This window comes from Phyllopteryx taeniolatus, chromosome 15 (assembly GCF_024500385.1).
Source record: "Phyllopteryx taeniolatus isolate TA_2022b chromosome 15, UOR_Ptae_1.2, whole genome shotgun sequence".
Lineage (NCBI taxonomy): Eukaryota > Metazoa > Chordata > Actinopteri > Syngnathiformes > Syngnathidae > Phyllopteryx > Phyllopteryx taeniolatus.
In genome coordinates, this window is record NC_084516.1 from 19,108,961 (window position 1) to 19,126,184 (window position 17,224).

Here is a 17,224-nt window from a genome sequence, read left to right on the forward strand (position 1 = left end):
AACTTCCCCCTTACGAATCATTGCCACTTCCTGGTCCACCACAGTTGCCTCTTCTACTCTCCCTTCTCTCTCATTTTCCTTATTCATCAACTCCTCAAAGTATTCTTTCCATCTGTCTAGCACACTACTGGCCCCAATCAACATATTTACATCTCTATCCTTAATCGCCCTAACCTGCTGCACATCCTTCCCATCTCTATCCCTCTGTCTGGCCAACCTGTATAGATCCTTTTCTCCTTCTTTAGTATCCAACCTGGCATACATGTCATCATATGCCTCTTGTTTGGCCTTTGCCACCTCTACCTTTGCCCTATGTCGCATCTCAATGTATTCCTTTCGCCTCTCCTCGGTCCTCGCAGTGTCCCACTTCTTCTTAGCTAACCTCTTTCCTTGTATGATTTCCTGTAGTTTGAGGTTCCACCACCGAGTCTCCTTCTCTCCTTTCCTGCCAGAAGATACACCAAGTACTCTCCTGCCTGCCTCTCTGATCACTTTGGCTGTAGTGGTCCCGTCTTCTGGTAGCTCCTCCTGTCCACCGAGAGCCTGTCTCACCTCTTCACGAAAAGCTGCACAACACTCGTCCTGTCTCAGCTTCCACCTCAGAACTACTTTATGGATCTCCTTCCAGAATTTCTCTTTCACCTCTAGGTCACATCCTACCTGTGTGGCATAGCCACTAATCACATTATACATAACACCCTCAATTTCAAGTTTCAGCCTCATCACTCAATCTGATGAGATATTCTTAGCCAACTCTTCTTTTAAAATAACCCCGAATCCATTTGTTTTCCCATCTACACCATGGTAAAATAATTTAAACCCTGCCCTAAACTTCTAGCCTTACGGCCTTTCCACCTGGTCTCCTAGACACACAATATATCAACCTTCCTCCTAATCATCATGTCAACCAACTCCCTAGATTTTCTTGTCATAGTCCCAACATTCAAAGTCCCCATATTCAGTCCTAGGCTCTGTGCTTTCCTCTTCTCTTTCTGCCGAAGAACCCGTTTTCCAGCTATTCGTCTTCGACCCACACTAGCTGAATTTCCATCGGAGCCGTCAACCTGCAGGGCGGACGTTGTTAACCCGGGCCACGACCGATCCGGTATGGAATTCTTTGGATGAACACTCATATTTGTTTGGCAAAGTTTTAAGCCGGATGGATTTATCCGGGCCTGGGGCCGGCCTAGAATTTGCACTTGTGCCCCCCATAGGGCTGCATTACCACAACATATGTATCAGGTCAAGTTAAGATGAAATAAAAAGAAGATGGCATATGTATACCATCTTCTTTTTATTTTAGCTTAACTTGACCGTCTGTATTTCTGTTGTCGTTGTTTTAACCTACTGTGGTCTATTTTATTTATATTCATTAAGTACCACCCATTGTTTTGTTTTTCTAATTGTGAAAGAAACTTTGTTTTACATTATTGAATGTTATTTAATGAATGAATTGGGAATTTTGTGGTTCAATACATGGCATGACTAATAGGTATTATGGGCGGTATCATCAAAAACAGTATTATAATAGAGATTAGATGTTAGAAAATTCTTTTTTCATTGTGTTTTTCTTATCTGGTCTTCTTTCGTGAGTGACGGTGCTATCGTGACAATGACCTGAATGCAGTTCAGGTAGTGCGGCTTCAGTTGCCAATCAACTTACCCTGCTTTCCTATACCCTTTCAAAGTAGAAATGCTCAGTTTTGGTAGTTGTTGGTGAACATAACTGTTCTTGCGGCTATTTTCTCGAGACAGTGCAGGCATCCTAAATTCGGTTGTCTTCACTACGCGCACTTCCGGGAAATCTCACTTTTTTTTTTTTTTTTTTTTTTTTGTAGCGCTTCCCAAATTTCACCAACAGGTGGCGCGCGCAACTCCAAGTCTCCGTTTCACCCAATTGTGTCTGTCTGCACAAGGACTGCTGCTGCACTCACAGCTTTTTTTTTTTTTTTTTTTTTTTTTATACAACGAAGCATACGTCGACCTTGTAAACATAGGCAATTCCCTGGTGTTATGGAGGGAGTTGAGTCTTCCAGTTTGGTGTAGTTAAATCAACGAAAGCGATGGAATCTTGCGGGTGCGGGACGCTTGTTTGCTCAGCGGTGAGTGAGTTGAGTCAGCTCTCGTGTCTTCTCTCCGTGTTTCTGCATGTTTACTCCTTGGTTTAACCATCTAGCCATCAAATTTACGGACTGTCTAACGTGCTATAAAAAGGCAAGTGACAACTCCGCTGTTTTTGATTGGTTTTTTTTCCCCCCCGATTGTTTTGACTTTTCTCTGGGAGTGTTGCGCAATCCTCCTCAGCACATATGGGAAAAATCCCGTTTTGCAGCGAAAACTATCTGGAGATGTAAAGAGAATAGTCTTTGTAACCTACACAACGTGCTGTTTGCTACCAAATAGCGTCCTTCAGCCTGTTCCACCAACCTAAAAGTTGCTGAAAGTGAAAATGCCGACGAGGTTTACTAAAGCAGGTTTAACCCACGTCTATTTGAGCAATGACCAGATACTATACAAGAATGGGGGAGGGAGGTGACAAAACTCCACATTGTAATTTCAACGGCGTGAGGTCATTTATGTACTCTTTCCCGTACTGTATGTGTAATGGGCGTCCTACGAAAATGCAGTTAAATTGTCAACTGTCAAGCGCCTTTGAGCAAGGCTTTTGTTGTTTGCTCATACTGAATTAAAGAACCTATAGCATCCAGATGGGCTATATTTCACGAACATTTTCACGAGTATTTTTTTACTCAGGAAAATGATTTCCAATAATATCAATCTGTTCTGGAGCAATCGCTGAATAACGAATTGCACTAGGAACGCCCCTTTTACATCGACAAAATTGATATGCCACCATGTCTTATTGCAAAAAAAAAAAAAATAATAATAATAATAATAATAACAGCCAAAGTGGGGACAGATCAATAGCATCGTTTTATGAAGAAACTAAGAACGCATCCTAGTATAAGGAAATATGCCCGTCTTCAGTCGCTGGCATATCAGCAGGCAGATTTTTGGCCTGAATGTGGCTGGGCCAAAATCTGTCTGAAAATCTTATTAGAGTGTGGAGTGTATTCTAGTTCCCGTCGTCTTGAAATAAAAGGAGTAAGGAGTGTCCCGGACTCACAGTGCAGATTGGCTATGCCTTGTGGTTGGAGCTACGTGGGTTGCACTGAGCACAGTTCCCATGTTTTCTCCACAGGTCAAGATCATGGCTGCTGTTCTCGTTCTATTTCTTCACTTTCTCACTGCTCCAGCATTGGAATCCGCTTCTGACAAAGGTATGTTTTTGAGATAAGGTTTTATTTACACACCATTGTCTTTGGCTTATTTGTTGAAGATACTCTGATAGAAGGGTCTTAGCATGTTGGCACAACTCATAATGAGGTACATTCATCATGATTAATATAGAGTATATTGTCTTTTGGATTTGAAACACCTGTTGAGCGCACAAATGTTGCATGTACACTCCCTACAAACTGCTTTTCTTGCTTTAAATGCATGGGAAAGAACACTGCTGCACTGGTAATTTGCTTTCAATAGGTTTACAAGAACATTTACAGTAAATAGTGGAATATCATACAGCCTGTTGAATTGGAGAGTCCTGCGTCGGTGGTAAAAAGTGTTGCACGACCACAAAGCCCTCCACGTGGAGAGGATCCTGCAGATTTCTAGGGAAGTGGCTTCCCAGGAATTCTGCAGAGCAAAGAGAGCTCCACTCTAACAATGGCAAGTTGTTTAATGTGTCCGCTTTGACCATTCAACCCTTCTGGGACAGAGGAAAAGCTTTGTATACATGGATCCTGTTTTATCCACCGACATATAGTAAATTAGATCCCCAATTGACCATTCGCATCCGGACATCCTGTGCTTCATCTGTTATGTAACTCGGTCTGTTTACTGTGGACGATACATTCCTCTCGACTGTCGACCATAGGTTTTAATCTTGACATTTGTAATACATGTTTAGTAGAAGTCAGTGATGGTGTAGTGGTACACTCACTTTGTCCCACATCCCCAAGAAATGCATGCTAGGTTGATTGAAGACTCTAAATTGTCCATAGGTGTAAATGTGACTGTGAATGGCTTTTTGTTTATATGTGTTCTGCAATTGGCTGGCGACCAGTTCAGGGTATACCCTACCTCTCGCTCAGAGTCAGCTGGGATAGGAGCCAGCATGCCCGCGGCCCTAGTCAGAATAAGCGTGCCAACACCCTGAGGTTTCCCAGGCAAAGTTGGCGCATAGAATACTGTCCTGCGCAGCTCCCTGTATCGCCCATATCAGAAACCGCTCCTAATGTCACTCAACACAAAATGTAGCTTCTTTATCTACATGTTTTGCCCATAATTTAAGTTACAGGTAAATTAGTTCAGTAGCAGAACGGCAAGTGCAATCACCAATAGGCTAGAGTTGTCCGATCTGGCCTATGTGCATGAACTGATGAAGCCTGCTCAGATGAGAGGCGAAACATCTTCTTAGACAGCCAGAACAGTCCAGCTGCACTCAATTCAATGACCTGAGAATGAAATGACCTGGATACATGAGAACATTCGCAGGCACTAAAATCGGTGTTGTGAGTTTTGGCTGAATGTGAAGGATCTGCCACAATTCGGATCGGTGACTCTCCACAACATGTATGCACTGTGAGCTCACCAGGAAGCCGATGGAAGTGGTTCTACTTGGCAGATGTTAATAAGACAGTGACACAGTAATTATTATCAGGCCAGTACAAACACAAAAGCTGTAAAGTATTATAATTGGCTTTAGAAGGTATTGCACATTGTCATTCAGAGAAAGTGTGGGAAAAAAACAAGCCGTTTCCTGCTCTTCTGTAAATCACTACAAGTAAGTGCATATGAACTCGTCTAAATATGATGAAGGAGGATGTCTGGTTTCACGCTTAAGCCTTTGGTAGCCTGCAGTTAAATAAAAGAAAGGGGGGCGGCGGGGGGGAGGTTTGCCTAGCTTCAGAAGGAGTAATTGGTAATACATATTGCTATCTTAGAAATGTGTTTGGACGCTGTACTAAGTGCGAACAGACTGACAGTCTAGTGCGCACTTGTTCTCTCCCAGAGATTGAGCAAACACATACTTTGGCATGGAATCAAAGAAATGCAGTCTGCTCAGTTTACAGGTTGACACTATGATAATTATGTGCTCTTAGAAAAAAAAGCCTGTTTAAATCTGTAGTACGGTATTTCACAGCCATTGTCAAAGTACTCCCCACAAAACAAAGTGCAGTATGTAAAAAAAATGCGAATATGCAGGTCGGGAAAAGTACCACATATAAAAGGGGATAGGTTCCCCCGAAAAATCCATAAACAGTTGTATCCGCAACTATGCGGTGGTCCACTTCATAAAGGATTTGTTAAGCAATGTATGTACTGTATGTATAGAGGAACGGTATCGTTTGTATTGTAGAACACCTTAAGCTGTATTTTTTTTAAAAATTTTTAAATCAAGCAAACCTTCGAGTTTCGGCAAATTAGACCAACCCACAATTGCTTAAGTCTACAGAGGCCATTTTGTAGAACACTTCTTTGTGAAATTTCAAGGCAAACACACTTGATGGATGGGGGGAGTGGCCTTTTTTTGGGGGTGCATTTTTTATTATTTATTCTTATTTAAAGATTCATTTTGCACTGAAAACTGTTACATATTGTTTGTTGAAAGGTAGTGCAATAAAAATAAAGATTTTTCGCTAACATGAGGAATACTCATGATTAATAATCGTGATTACAATGTTGAACATCCATCCATCCATCCATCCGTTTTCTGAGCCGCTTCTCCTCACTCGCGGGCGTGCTGGAGCCAATCCCAGCTATCATCGAGCAGGAGGCGGGGTACACCCTGAACTGGTTGCCAGCCAATCGCAGGGCACATACAAACAAACAACCATTTGCACTCACATTCACACCTACGGGCAACCTACCTGTTTTTGGGATGTGGGAGAAAACCGGAGTGCCCGGAGAAAACCCACGCAGGCACGGGGTGAACATGCAAACTCCACACAGGCGGGGCCGGGGATTGAACCCCGGTCCTCAGAACTGTGAGGCAGACGCTCTAACCAGTCGCCCACCGTGCCGCCCAATGTTGGTCAAATAATCGTTATTATTATTATGGCCATAATCGTGCAGCTGTAATTAAGAAGTTCCAAAATTGCATTGCTGATTCGACGATATGTGATGATCATTTTCGTTTCGGCATTGAAAAAATGCCACCTCTCATTTTGCCTGTGATTCTCCCTGTCGCAAATACTGCTGTGTGTTTTTTAAAGACGCAAAAATTAGCCACCATAATTTGTCTCAGGCGCATTTAGCAGACGCAGTCTAGATTAGCTTCCACATTTGTATGCGTGAGCAATCAAGTCTGCGCCTGTTTTTGCACGTGAAAACCTTTAGTAAACAAGGCCCTACACGTTTTGTTTTAAGGCACAATAATCCCCCCTTGCCACATTTGAACAGCTTTGTGTTTCCTCCTTCAAGCTTGGGGGTTGTCTTAGTTATTCCTACGACTACCGTATGCTTTTCTGCACAGAGATGTTGTTCTTGGAATTTGCAGAAGCCACTCCCAGTTTAAGGGTCACCAAACTAGGATTGGTTTCGACTGTTGCTTTTACCTTCCATCTTTTTTTTAGCTGTTTTTTTTTTTCCATTCCTGATAATGTTCAGATGTGTTTATCCTTCCTTTTGATTTTGCTGTCTCTTGGGTTTGCTACATCAGTTACAATTGCTTTCTTGTGCTGTCAACCACCACAATGTTTTCATTGGCCACCACTAGCTCTATATATTACGTAAACAGTATACACACACACATACTACTCACAAAAAAAGTTGGGGATATTGGGTGATATTTCAGGATGAATCGTGTGCTGCGTCCCACACTTTAAGAACCAATAAAGTGATTTGACATACTGTATGTACACTTCTGGGACTGTTGGATCCATGGACCGAACCTCAGCAAGCACTGTGAAAATCATATGGATTTTTCCCTTTATCTTGAGCGCAGCATATTTCTAAGGAGTCACTCGTCTTGTAAACAGATTATATTACCTCCTGACACCTCTAACCCTGAAGCCGTGGAGCCAGCAAAAGTCATCAATCATCTTTACTGAGTCAGTGTTACCTCAGATCTTGTTCTCACTTTGCTTCTCACTACTCAGCCCATCCAGACTTGTTATAGTCCCTCTCTGCAATGTTGGGTTTGGCTCACTGCTACTGCTTTCCCAGAAATGTAAACAGGAAAGGTTTTGAATGAATCTAATTCAAAACTAATTATCAACTAATTATCCAACTGGTTACGTCTGTCAAGAGTGATACAGGCAGTGTTTTCAAGGATTCACAGATTTTTATTGTCAGTGCTTTATATATCTAGGACATGCAGAAGAACTGAAATGTCATTTCTCTCTCTCTCTGTTGTAACAAGTAACACAAGATGAAAACAAATAACAATACAAACTGTATTTTTTTTTTAAAACTGTATGTTTGTAAGTTGCTTAGCAAGATTTTAAAAAATCTACAACACTGATTGCCATGAAACTGTGGCTCTATGGCATTTGTGGCAGGCAAGAACCCATTTAATTGTAATGCAAATGGCAATTTAAAAAAAGCTGCTATACAAAGTTATTTTGCCTTACCACTGTTTGTTAAAGGATCCGTCGATTCACTGCCAAATTAATTTTTGTGTGCTGCGAACACAAGTCATGGTGTTACTGGGCTCATATTTACATTTTGTATGTTTTTTAACAGTACTTGAGATCTCAACACAGACCAGAAAGTGTATCTCTTTCTTCAGTGATATTTAAGTTATGTTATTTTTATCATATATTCAATGACATTGAAAAGAGAGCTTCATTTGAGTTTGTCAGAATTGCAGGTGGCAGTAGTGTGCATTTAGGGACGGAGCTAGGGATGGGGTTTAAATAACATTATTTGGAAGCATGGCTTAAGCGTCTGCGGTTTACGGTTGACTAACAGATGGATAAAAAACTGTTGTTATTGTTAATTGAATATTTATAGTGCCAATGAAAAGGCAGAATTTTTGGGACAGCTTTTTTTTATGCATATATTTAACATTTTACAGGTGGTCATAATCTTTTGTTCACTTTGTGTACTGTATGCAAACGCAAAGCAAATCAGTTTTGTTGATGACAGCGTGGTGGTGGTCAATGTTTAAGCAGCCTTTCGTAAGATTGGGATCGGTACACGAAAAAGGTCCGAGGTTAATTTTTGATACTGTAACCTGTTTTATTGATAGCTATAAGCAGACACACACTTTCTTTGCATGAAAGATTTTTGATGCATGTTAATCGTGATAAATTCATGTGTTGTGTTCTTTATCACACAATAGTTTGGAGTGTCTGAAAGGCAAACTTCTTTTAAGTATATTCTTAAAACTCACTTACGGTTTGGCTTTTACTTAATTATTGATTTTTGCCATGTTCTATTGATTCATTTGCTTTTTTATACTGTTGAATACTGTTTTTGGTAAAAATGTATAAATAGCTATTGTTATTTTATATGTCAATGTTCGAAATGTGATACATTTTTTGTAAGGCTGGATCTTAAGGTGAAAACCTTTGTGAAGCAATGATGTAAGGCAATAAGGTGACAGTACCTAACATATCCACGGGCCACAATTTTACCCTAGGTTTACCCACTGATTAATGTGCTACAGCCTAGTAACTGATTAACTTGGTGCGCAACAAACTAATGGTGGCTAATATTCCCTGGTAAATGTTTGTTCATTGCTTCAACAAGTGAGTGTGCGTGAATAGAGGAAACACTGTGTTCGGAATCAAAATAATGAGAACCTTTTTGTTGAGCTCATAAAGCCTGTAAAACCTCATCTGAAAAAAATGTGTGCCATTGTAGACAGAAAATAGTTGCTTCCATAAGAGGTGCGGTGGCCATGTGGCAGTTTTCGTTGAAGAGCAGTAAAATGACTTCCAGGAAGCTTGGAATGTTTGCACTGTGGCTTACTAAAAGCTTCAGTTGCTCCACTAAAGTACAGCACAGCTTCCTTCAAAGGAAAAAGAATAAAAATAGCTCTTTAACGTGTCATATTTTAATGCTTTTCTCTCTTGTCGTTTCCTTTTTCGCTTCCCTAGACTCACCGTTTAAGTACCCACATCTCACGAGCTGTGTGTCCACCAACATGGAGACTTTCTACTGCAGATGGGATGTTGGAACCTGGCAGAACCTCTCAAAACCAGAAGATTTGCGCTTATTCTATATTACCAAATTGTAAGGGGAAACGTTCAGTCCTGATTAACAAAGTCACTATATTCCAACAACAGGGTGCATTTTTTGTTGTTGTTGTTATTGTATGTTTTATTTGAAATTTGGCTTCGTTATGAATCAGTGCATTCTCAGAAAGTCGTGCTTCAATGGATAGACACCGATTGGCCTCCACTTACAGTATTTTGCATGGTCTGTGTTTAAAAACACATCCAACATATACATTTGTACTCATACAACTCTCCCTTTATCATGCATAAGATAATATGACAAAAATAAATACTTTGCATATTGTCAAACCCCCTGCACACTCACATCAGTGGTGAATGGTCAAAAAAATCCATTTACCATTTAAACTTAAGCCAATTAGTTACTATTTTACTTTCACTTTACTTTAACATGCGGGGGTACTTCAACCTTGTGTATGCACCTGGAGCAATGTGTGTGTTTTTACTGCTGGCCTTCCCCCAGTCACAGCACAATTTGCGTCAAACAAAGCGCATTTGCTGACATGCTGTACAAGAACACTGCTTGGAAGTACAGCATTACTTTTCTCTATGTTGGATAAAGATGTGCTTTTCGTTGCTATTCTTAACATTATTTGGAGGATGCCCGGTGAGATGCAATGTGGTTGTCTACAATGATGCATTTCAATTTTTAATAATTAATGACAAAGGCGTAATGCAGAGGCGATTCATGTTAGTAGATGTGCTTTACATCACTCTTTTGACAAAAAGCAAGTGTGCTTTTAGTAGCATATATATACACACACATAAATAAAAGTACTCTACCCTAACTTTGAAAAAAGAACGGTTCCACGGTAAGCAATTGCTATCCACAATGATTAACATGCTCATTGTTCCCACACTAAATTGTTACTTCCAGCCACCTCTTAATTTACAGTGTAGATGATCACATATTGTATTCTTTACCATCCTTCCAGACCCCTGCATGCATCTTCTAAAGAGTGGAGCGAGTGTCCTCATTACTCCATAGTAAGGTTAAACGAGTGTTTCTTCAGTGAAAACCACACATCCGTTTGGATAGATTACAGCGTTCAACTCCGCTCAAGGGATCAAACCATCCTCTACGATGAGAAGCACTTCAATGTCCAGGACATTGGTAAGTTTGATGCGAGACCATCTAGCCACCATTATCCAGTACAGCAATAGGTGATTGAAAATATGATTTCAAACAAACCTTTGCCCTAGACTCACTTAAAATATCATACAGTAATTAAAAAAGAACTCTATACTTTTCCTTGCAGTGCAACCGGATCCACCTCTCGGCCTAAACTGGACAATGCTGAATGTGAGTTTGACTGGTAGCTTCTATGATATAATGCTCAGTTGGAAGCCGCCTCCATCTGCTGACGTCAACATGGGATGGATGACTTTGCAGTATGAGGTCCAATACCGTAAAGTACATTCTGAACACTGGGATACGGTGGGTGTTAAATCTGCTTTATATATATCTTTTTTTAAAACTATACTATATTTATGTGCTCTATAAAAAAGCAGTATTACAAATATTGTAAAGGAAGATTATTCTACATTTAGACAAGGTTATTTGTTATTTAGTTTCCTTGTTTATTAATATGACCTAATATTTGAAATATGAATGCAAAATAATTTCAGAAAGGTGACTTATTCTGTTGACCACAGGCTGAGCTTGTAAAAAGCACACATCGCTCCGTGTACGGGCTTCAAACTAATGTAAATTATGAAGTGCAAGTCCGCTGCAAAAAGCACGGTGAGAAGAAGTTTGGAGGGTTCAGTGACTCTATATTCGTCCACGTCCCATCTGAAGGTAAAAACCAAACACAGCAGTATATGGGGACACTATACAGGAACATTATAGGGGAATATTTCACATTATCATCAAGTACAAAAAGGGTTGCTTCAGGAATGCTAGATCAGGGTACTTAATCAGAATAACTATTTTTTACTGGCTTCTAGATTTTGATTACAAATATTAATCGTCAGGTAGCACGGTGGATGACTGGTTTGCACATCTGTCTGACAGTTCTGAGATTGCGGCTTCAAATCCGGCCTCGCCTCTGTGGGGTTTGCATGCTCTCCCCGTGTCTGCATGAGTTTTCTCCGGGTACTCCGGTTTCCTCCCACATTCCAAAAACATGTTTGGTAGGTTAATTGAAAACTCTGAATTGCCCGTAGGTGTGAATGTGAGTGTGAATGGTTGTTTGTCTATATGTGGGGTGATTGACTTGGCCAGTCTAAGACCTTCCACTTTTTACCCCTGATGATTTGTTGTGCTGGCAGTGTGTTTCGGGTCATTGTCTTGTTGCATGATGAAGCTTCTCCTGATTAGCTTGGGTGCATTTTTATGTAAATCACCGGACCTTAACCCAATAGAGCATGCATTTTACCTCCTAAAGAGGAGAACCCCCCAGAAACAAACAAGAACTGAAAGAGGCTGCAGTAAAGGCCTGGAAACGCATTTCAAATGAAGAATGCAACAATCTGGTGAAGTCAATGGGCCATAGGCTTGATGCAGTTATTGGAAGTAAGGGTTATCCCACCAAATATTAACTCTTATTCACTTTAAGTTAATTTAATCATGTCTGTTCCATTAGTTTTGCTCACTTGAAAAGCAGGTGGGTTCAAACAAAAGGTGCTTTGCCCTGAGTTGTTTAACACATCTTGATGTAAATACCATGAAATAAAAGCTGGAATTCTGAACTTTTGTCTCTTATTAATCTTTTGATCTGAAACCCAAATGTTTTTGGTATATAACAAAAACAAAGGAACAAACAAAAAAGGAAATGACCTTGCCGTTCCAATACTTTTGGAGGGGACTATTCATCCCTCCATCCATCCATTTCCTTTACTGCTTATCCTGACTAGGGTCGCGGGCGTGCTGGACCCTATCCCAGCTATCTTCGGGTGGGAGGCCGGGTACACCTTGAACCGGTTGCCAGCCAATCGCAGGGGACACGAAACAAACAACCATTCGCACTCACAATCACACCTACGGGCAATTTAGTCTCCAATCAAACTACCAAGCATGTTTTTGGGATGTGGGAGGAAACTGGAGTGCCCGGAGAAAACCCACCCAGGCACGGGGAGAGCATGCAAACTCCACACAGGCGGGGCCGGGATTCGAACCCCAGAACTGGGAGGCAGATGAGCTAACCAGTTGTCCACCGTGCCGGCGGAGAGGACTCTCTCTCTCTCTCTCTCTCTCTCTCTCTCTCTCTCTCTCTCTCTCTCTCTCTCTCTCTCTCTCTCTCTCTCTCTCTCTCTCTCTCTATATATATATATATATATATTTTTTTTTTTTTATATATATATATATATACCACACATGGAACTACCACACACAGGAATGAGCTTTTTTACTTCTTTTGTTTGTTTGTTTTTCTAAGAACTGTACTGTTTTTTTTTCTCCAGCATCAAGATTTCCTTTGGTGGCTTTACTCATCTTTGGCACCTTGTGCTTGATAGTCATCCTGATGTTGGTTATCTTATCGAAGCAGGAAAAGTGAGTGATAAGCAGTTTCTGCCATTGTGTCAAAACAACAGTTTGCGACTTTTTATTGGACATTCTCATGAAAAGCTACTGTACAAGTTTATAGAGGACTTGTTTAAACAAATAAAAAACAGTGCAATAAACCAACAGTGTGCGATAATATGCCAGCTCAGATGTGCTTGTTATATTTATTTGCATTTGACAGTTTCCCTTTTGCTAACTAAAGGTTGATGGTCATTCTTCTACCACCTGTTCCTGGACCTAAAATAAGAGGAATTGACCCTGAACTACTAAAGGTATTCATCCACGGTTTAATACTTGATATTGATTAAAAAAATACATTATCACCTGTAATAAGAGGCAAGAAGTGCTTAATAACATGACCAAGTACCCTCTAAAAAATACTTGGCTCGCCATCATGACCAACATTAAAACTCGACAGAGTTTGCACATTAACACTGCACTTAAATATAGGGGGGAAATAACTGTACTTCAATAATGAAGTACAACTGCACATAGTAGTTAAATATAACTGTACCTAAGTTAATGTCTATCACCACCTTGTGATAGAACCAACAAATGATGGCACCCAGCTTGTTGTTCTAATCCATGAGTTGCCAGCTCTTTATTTGCTTTCGAGACGCCCTGTGCCTGTATTGTTTTCCGCTTGTAAGTGACAGTATTGGTTCATTATCACTGGCTCTGTGGTGCTCCCCTCCGTTAAAGGTGTTTTTTAGTAGCAAGCACCTTATTTTGTGGGAAAAGCCCATGTTACGAGGGCAGGACCCATTTTTGACCAATGTCTGTATATGTGGTTATATATTGATATATTTGATGTGATTATAAAACAAAAGTTGTCAACTTCTGTGTCAAATTTGTATTTTTATAATCCCATAGAAAGGGAAGCTAAAGGAGTTTACATCTATCCTGGGCTCCCCCCCTGAACTGAGGCCAGAGCTGTACACCAATGACCCCTGGGTGGAGTTCATCGATCTGGACTTTGAGGAGCAGAGCGACAGACTAACGAACCTGGACACTGATTTCCTCATGGATCGATCCTTGTTCTCCAATTCCTCACATCTTTCCATCGGTTTCAGGGATGATGACTCGGGCCGCGCAAGCTGCTGTGATCCTGATCTTTGCAGTGATCCGGAAACATCACATTTCCATTCCCTCGTCACAAACCAAATCCACCACAAGGAGCCAGCTGCTGCGCTGCTGCCGGACCTGGCTCTGCAAGCCCAAGCACCACAGCAGGAGAGCCTCCTTCAGTAGTCCCTGTCAGAGAAGCACTGTACACGCAGGTAAGCGAGGTCAAGCCTTCTGGCAAGGTGCTGTTGTACCCTGAGGATGAGATGGAGGAAAACACACTCAAAGACTCCAAACAAATTAAAACAGATGAAAAAAAGCTCCTGCTAAATACAGATCACAGAGGTTACACCTCAGAGCTCAATGCAGGAAAAATGAGCCAATCTTTGCCGACATGCAATGTCAGTGACTCATGTTCAACAGGGGAAGATTTGAGTTCTATCACATGTTCTTCTTCAGAGGACTACCATCAACCTTCCCATGAATCGGTTACAAATCCCACATCCCACTTTCCCCCTACTCCTGTCTATACTGTAGTAGAGGATGTCGATAGGCAAAACAGCCTTGTACTGACACCAAATTCAATACCGGCCCTGCAGCTGACAGTCCCCAAGGCCATGCCGACACCGGACGGCTACCTGACCCCCGACCTTTGGGGAAGTATAACACCATAAACCTGAAGCGACCTATCTAAAGTTAAAAATATTCAGTCACCAGTAGAGACAAACTCCTAAAACACTCTTTATGATTAATGACTGAGTCTTATGCTTCAGTGTTGAATGTCACTTCGCCTAAAATAGAAAAGGATGACCGTCCTGCCACCAACTCTACAGGCTCTGGTTTGAACTACCCCGAGTGGCAAGAATGCTTATTAATGCAGAAACAAAAGGGAACTCAAGAACTGGAATCTGTTGCTATAATTCTATACTGTGAACCCCCACATATTATATACCCTCCATTGTTTGCTGGAAGTCTTGGCTATTTGCTGTTTTTGTTCAAGAGCAAGAGAAATCAAACTATGACTTTGGCACCATCTGGTGGAATCGTGGTGTTGTTGTTAGGTCTAATTTGTCGATGGTGTTTCTCTAGTCTGCGTTTGAGATGTCCTGTTATGTTGTCGGTCCGTAAATGCACCTTATACACAGTCAAAGTGAAATTGAAATTATGTTTTTGTTTCTCTCTTGTACCAATAGCCAGTGTAATCTACTTTACCATTACAATTTGCCTGTATTTGTAACATTTACAATTGTGTGTAAATGCCAAAATGTGAGTTTAATGACTTAACACTGTTTGTGTTAAGTGTCAGTGCACGTATCGCTGGTGTCTGGCCGAAACGTCCTATATTCAAATTTGGTCAATTTCATCCATCCATCCATTTTCTGAGCCGCTTCTCCTCACGCGGGTCGCGGACGTGCTGGAGCCTATCCCAGCTATCAGGAGGCGGGGTACACCCTGAACTGGTTGCCAGCCAATCGCAGGGCACATATAAACAAACAAGCATTCACACGCACATTCACACCTACGGGCAATTTAGAGTTGTCAATTAACCTACCACGCATGTTTTTGGGATGTGGGAGGAAACTGGAGTGCCCGGAGAAAACCCACGCAGGCACAGGGAGAACATGCAAACTCCACACAGGCGGGGCCGGGGATTGAACTGTCCTCAGAACTGTGAGGCAGACGCTCTAACCAGTTGCCCACCGTGCCGCCTGGTCAATTTCATTTTTCAGAAATTCATGCTATTGGTATGTCCCCACACGGGTGTGTTATTTTTTATTTTATTTTATTTTATTTTATTTTTACAAATTATTGACCAATCTAAAGTATTTAAAATGGCTTGGTCTCTTTGACAATGCAATGTTAATGGCTCACAAACAGTTTTTGTTTTTTTTGTTTTTCTAAAAAGTGATGGTTTTGGACATATAAGGATTTTGTCCGACGCCAGTGATATGTTTCCCCATGTGTGATGTCACATCAGTTTGTCCTAGCGTGTATTTTATGGTAGTGTGCTAGCTAATACTATGACGGTGGTTTGTGTTGAATAATTTTACTGAATATTTGTTTATGTAACATTGGTTTGTAATTATGTACAATTTAGAAGCATGGTGTTGATGCTTTATGATCCTCTTTTAAGTGCTTTGCTCTCATCTTGTGGCATATACAGTATGTATGTATTTATGTAGCAAATTGCAAATGACTTTTTGGGGGGCTTCAATTGTTCACAGATTTTTGCTATTTGCAGCAGGGGGCGGTCCTTATCCCTTTCAAATAGTAAGGGCTCACTGTATTATGCTACCCTTTCTGAATATCTCTCCATCATTAAATTCTAGCCACTCTAAGACAAATTATTAGCCATCAGCTCTCGGACAGGGTGTCATTTCCCTCTTTTCAGTAATTAAAGGCCTCTGTACAGCTACAGTCATGAAAAAAAACTGGAATTTTACCACTGACATTTTAAATGCATGCATTTCTTCATATAAACAGGTACTGTATATCCTGAAAACATTTCTACGTATACAGGGTGTTTGTATTCCATATTCTGAGTGAACATTCATGTTAACAAACTATTCATTGTGCACTTCAGTTCCAAAAGCGTCTCATAATGTGTTAGTAAGTTTTTATACAGCTACAATAAAAGTGTTTAGCTACAGATATACTGATATCCTGATTTCTGAGCTTCCTGAGCACTCCCTGCATGTGTATGTTATCTGGTTCTTCTGCTGTGTAATTCATGCTATACTTAAGACTGAAAAAAGTACATTTCTCTTTAGTGATTGTCAATAATCATATTCATTTCAAACAATTTTGCCTACAAACTTCTGAAAAATTATTCAAAAATAAAATCCAATGATCAGCATATCCAATCCTCGTTGATCTTTTTTTAGGTATATTTACTTGCATATTTATTTTTCTGACCACTTTTTACTTTTACTCCCTACATTTGTAAACAGACATCTGTACTTTCTATTCCTTACTTTGTCAAAACAGGCTTGATACTTTTTTCATCCTTCGGGGATGATGACACGATGATGGCTTGGCACAAATAAAATGTTTTCCTCTTTTATTAACTTGTTCCTTAACAAATTCCTTGTGTGTTTTGGACATACTTGGCAAATAAAGATGATTCTGATTCTGATTAGTGCTCATACAGAGAAAAAATAAAGCACTGAACACTGCTTTGAGATAAATTCTGACACGATAATTTGGATTGAACAGACAACAGGGCCCTGAGCTTTTGGGGGGGCCCCTGGTCTTCCTGCAAAGGGCCAAAACCCCCCTTGTATGTTTTTTTTAGATAAAACAGAAGTTTTGAACGCCAGAAGCATGTGGTTTTTAGGCTACCACAAGACACATACTTCTTCACCACAAATCATTCTTGGAGCTGACAATATCAAACAATTCT

At 40.7% G+C, this 17,224-nt stretch overlaps 1 protein-coding gene across 1 annotated transcript; it reads left to right on the forward strand.

Moving 5' to 3' along the window:
• The first annotated feature begins 1,913 nt into the window (after nucleotides 1-1,913).
• ghrb (growth hormone receptor b) lies at nucleotides 1,914-16,889 on the forward strand. The gene is given in 10 exon segments (XM_061799574.1): nucleotides 1,914-2,102; nucleotides 3,203-3,281; nucleotides 9,111-9,246; nucleotides 10,184-10,362; nucleotides 10,508-10,686; nucleotides 10,905-11,049; nucleotides 12,654-12,744; nucleotides 12,959-13,028; nucleotides 13,630-13,933; nucleotides 13,936-16,889. Coding segments are annotated over 10 exon segments (1,782 nt in total). The 5' UTR covers nucleotides 1,914-2,063; the 3' UTR covers nucleotides 14,496-16,889.
• The last annotated feature ends 335 nt before the right edge of the window (nucleotides 16,890-17,224 follow it).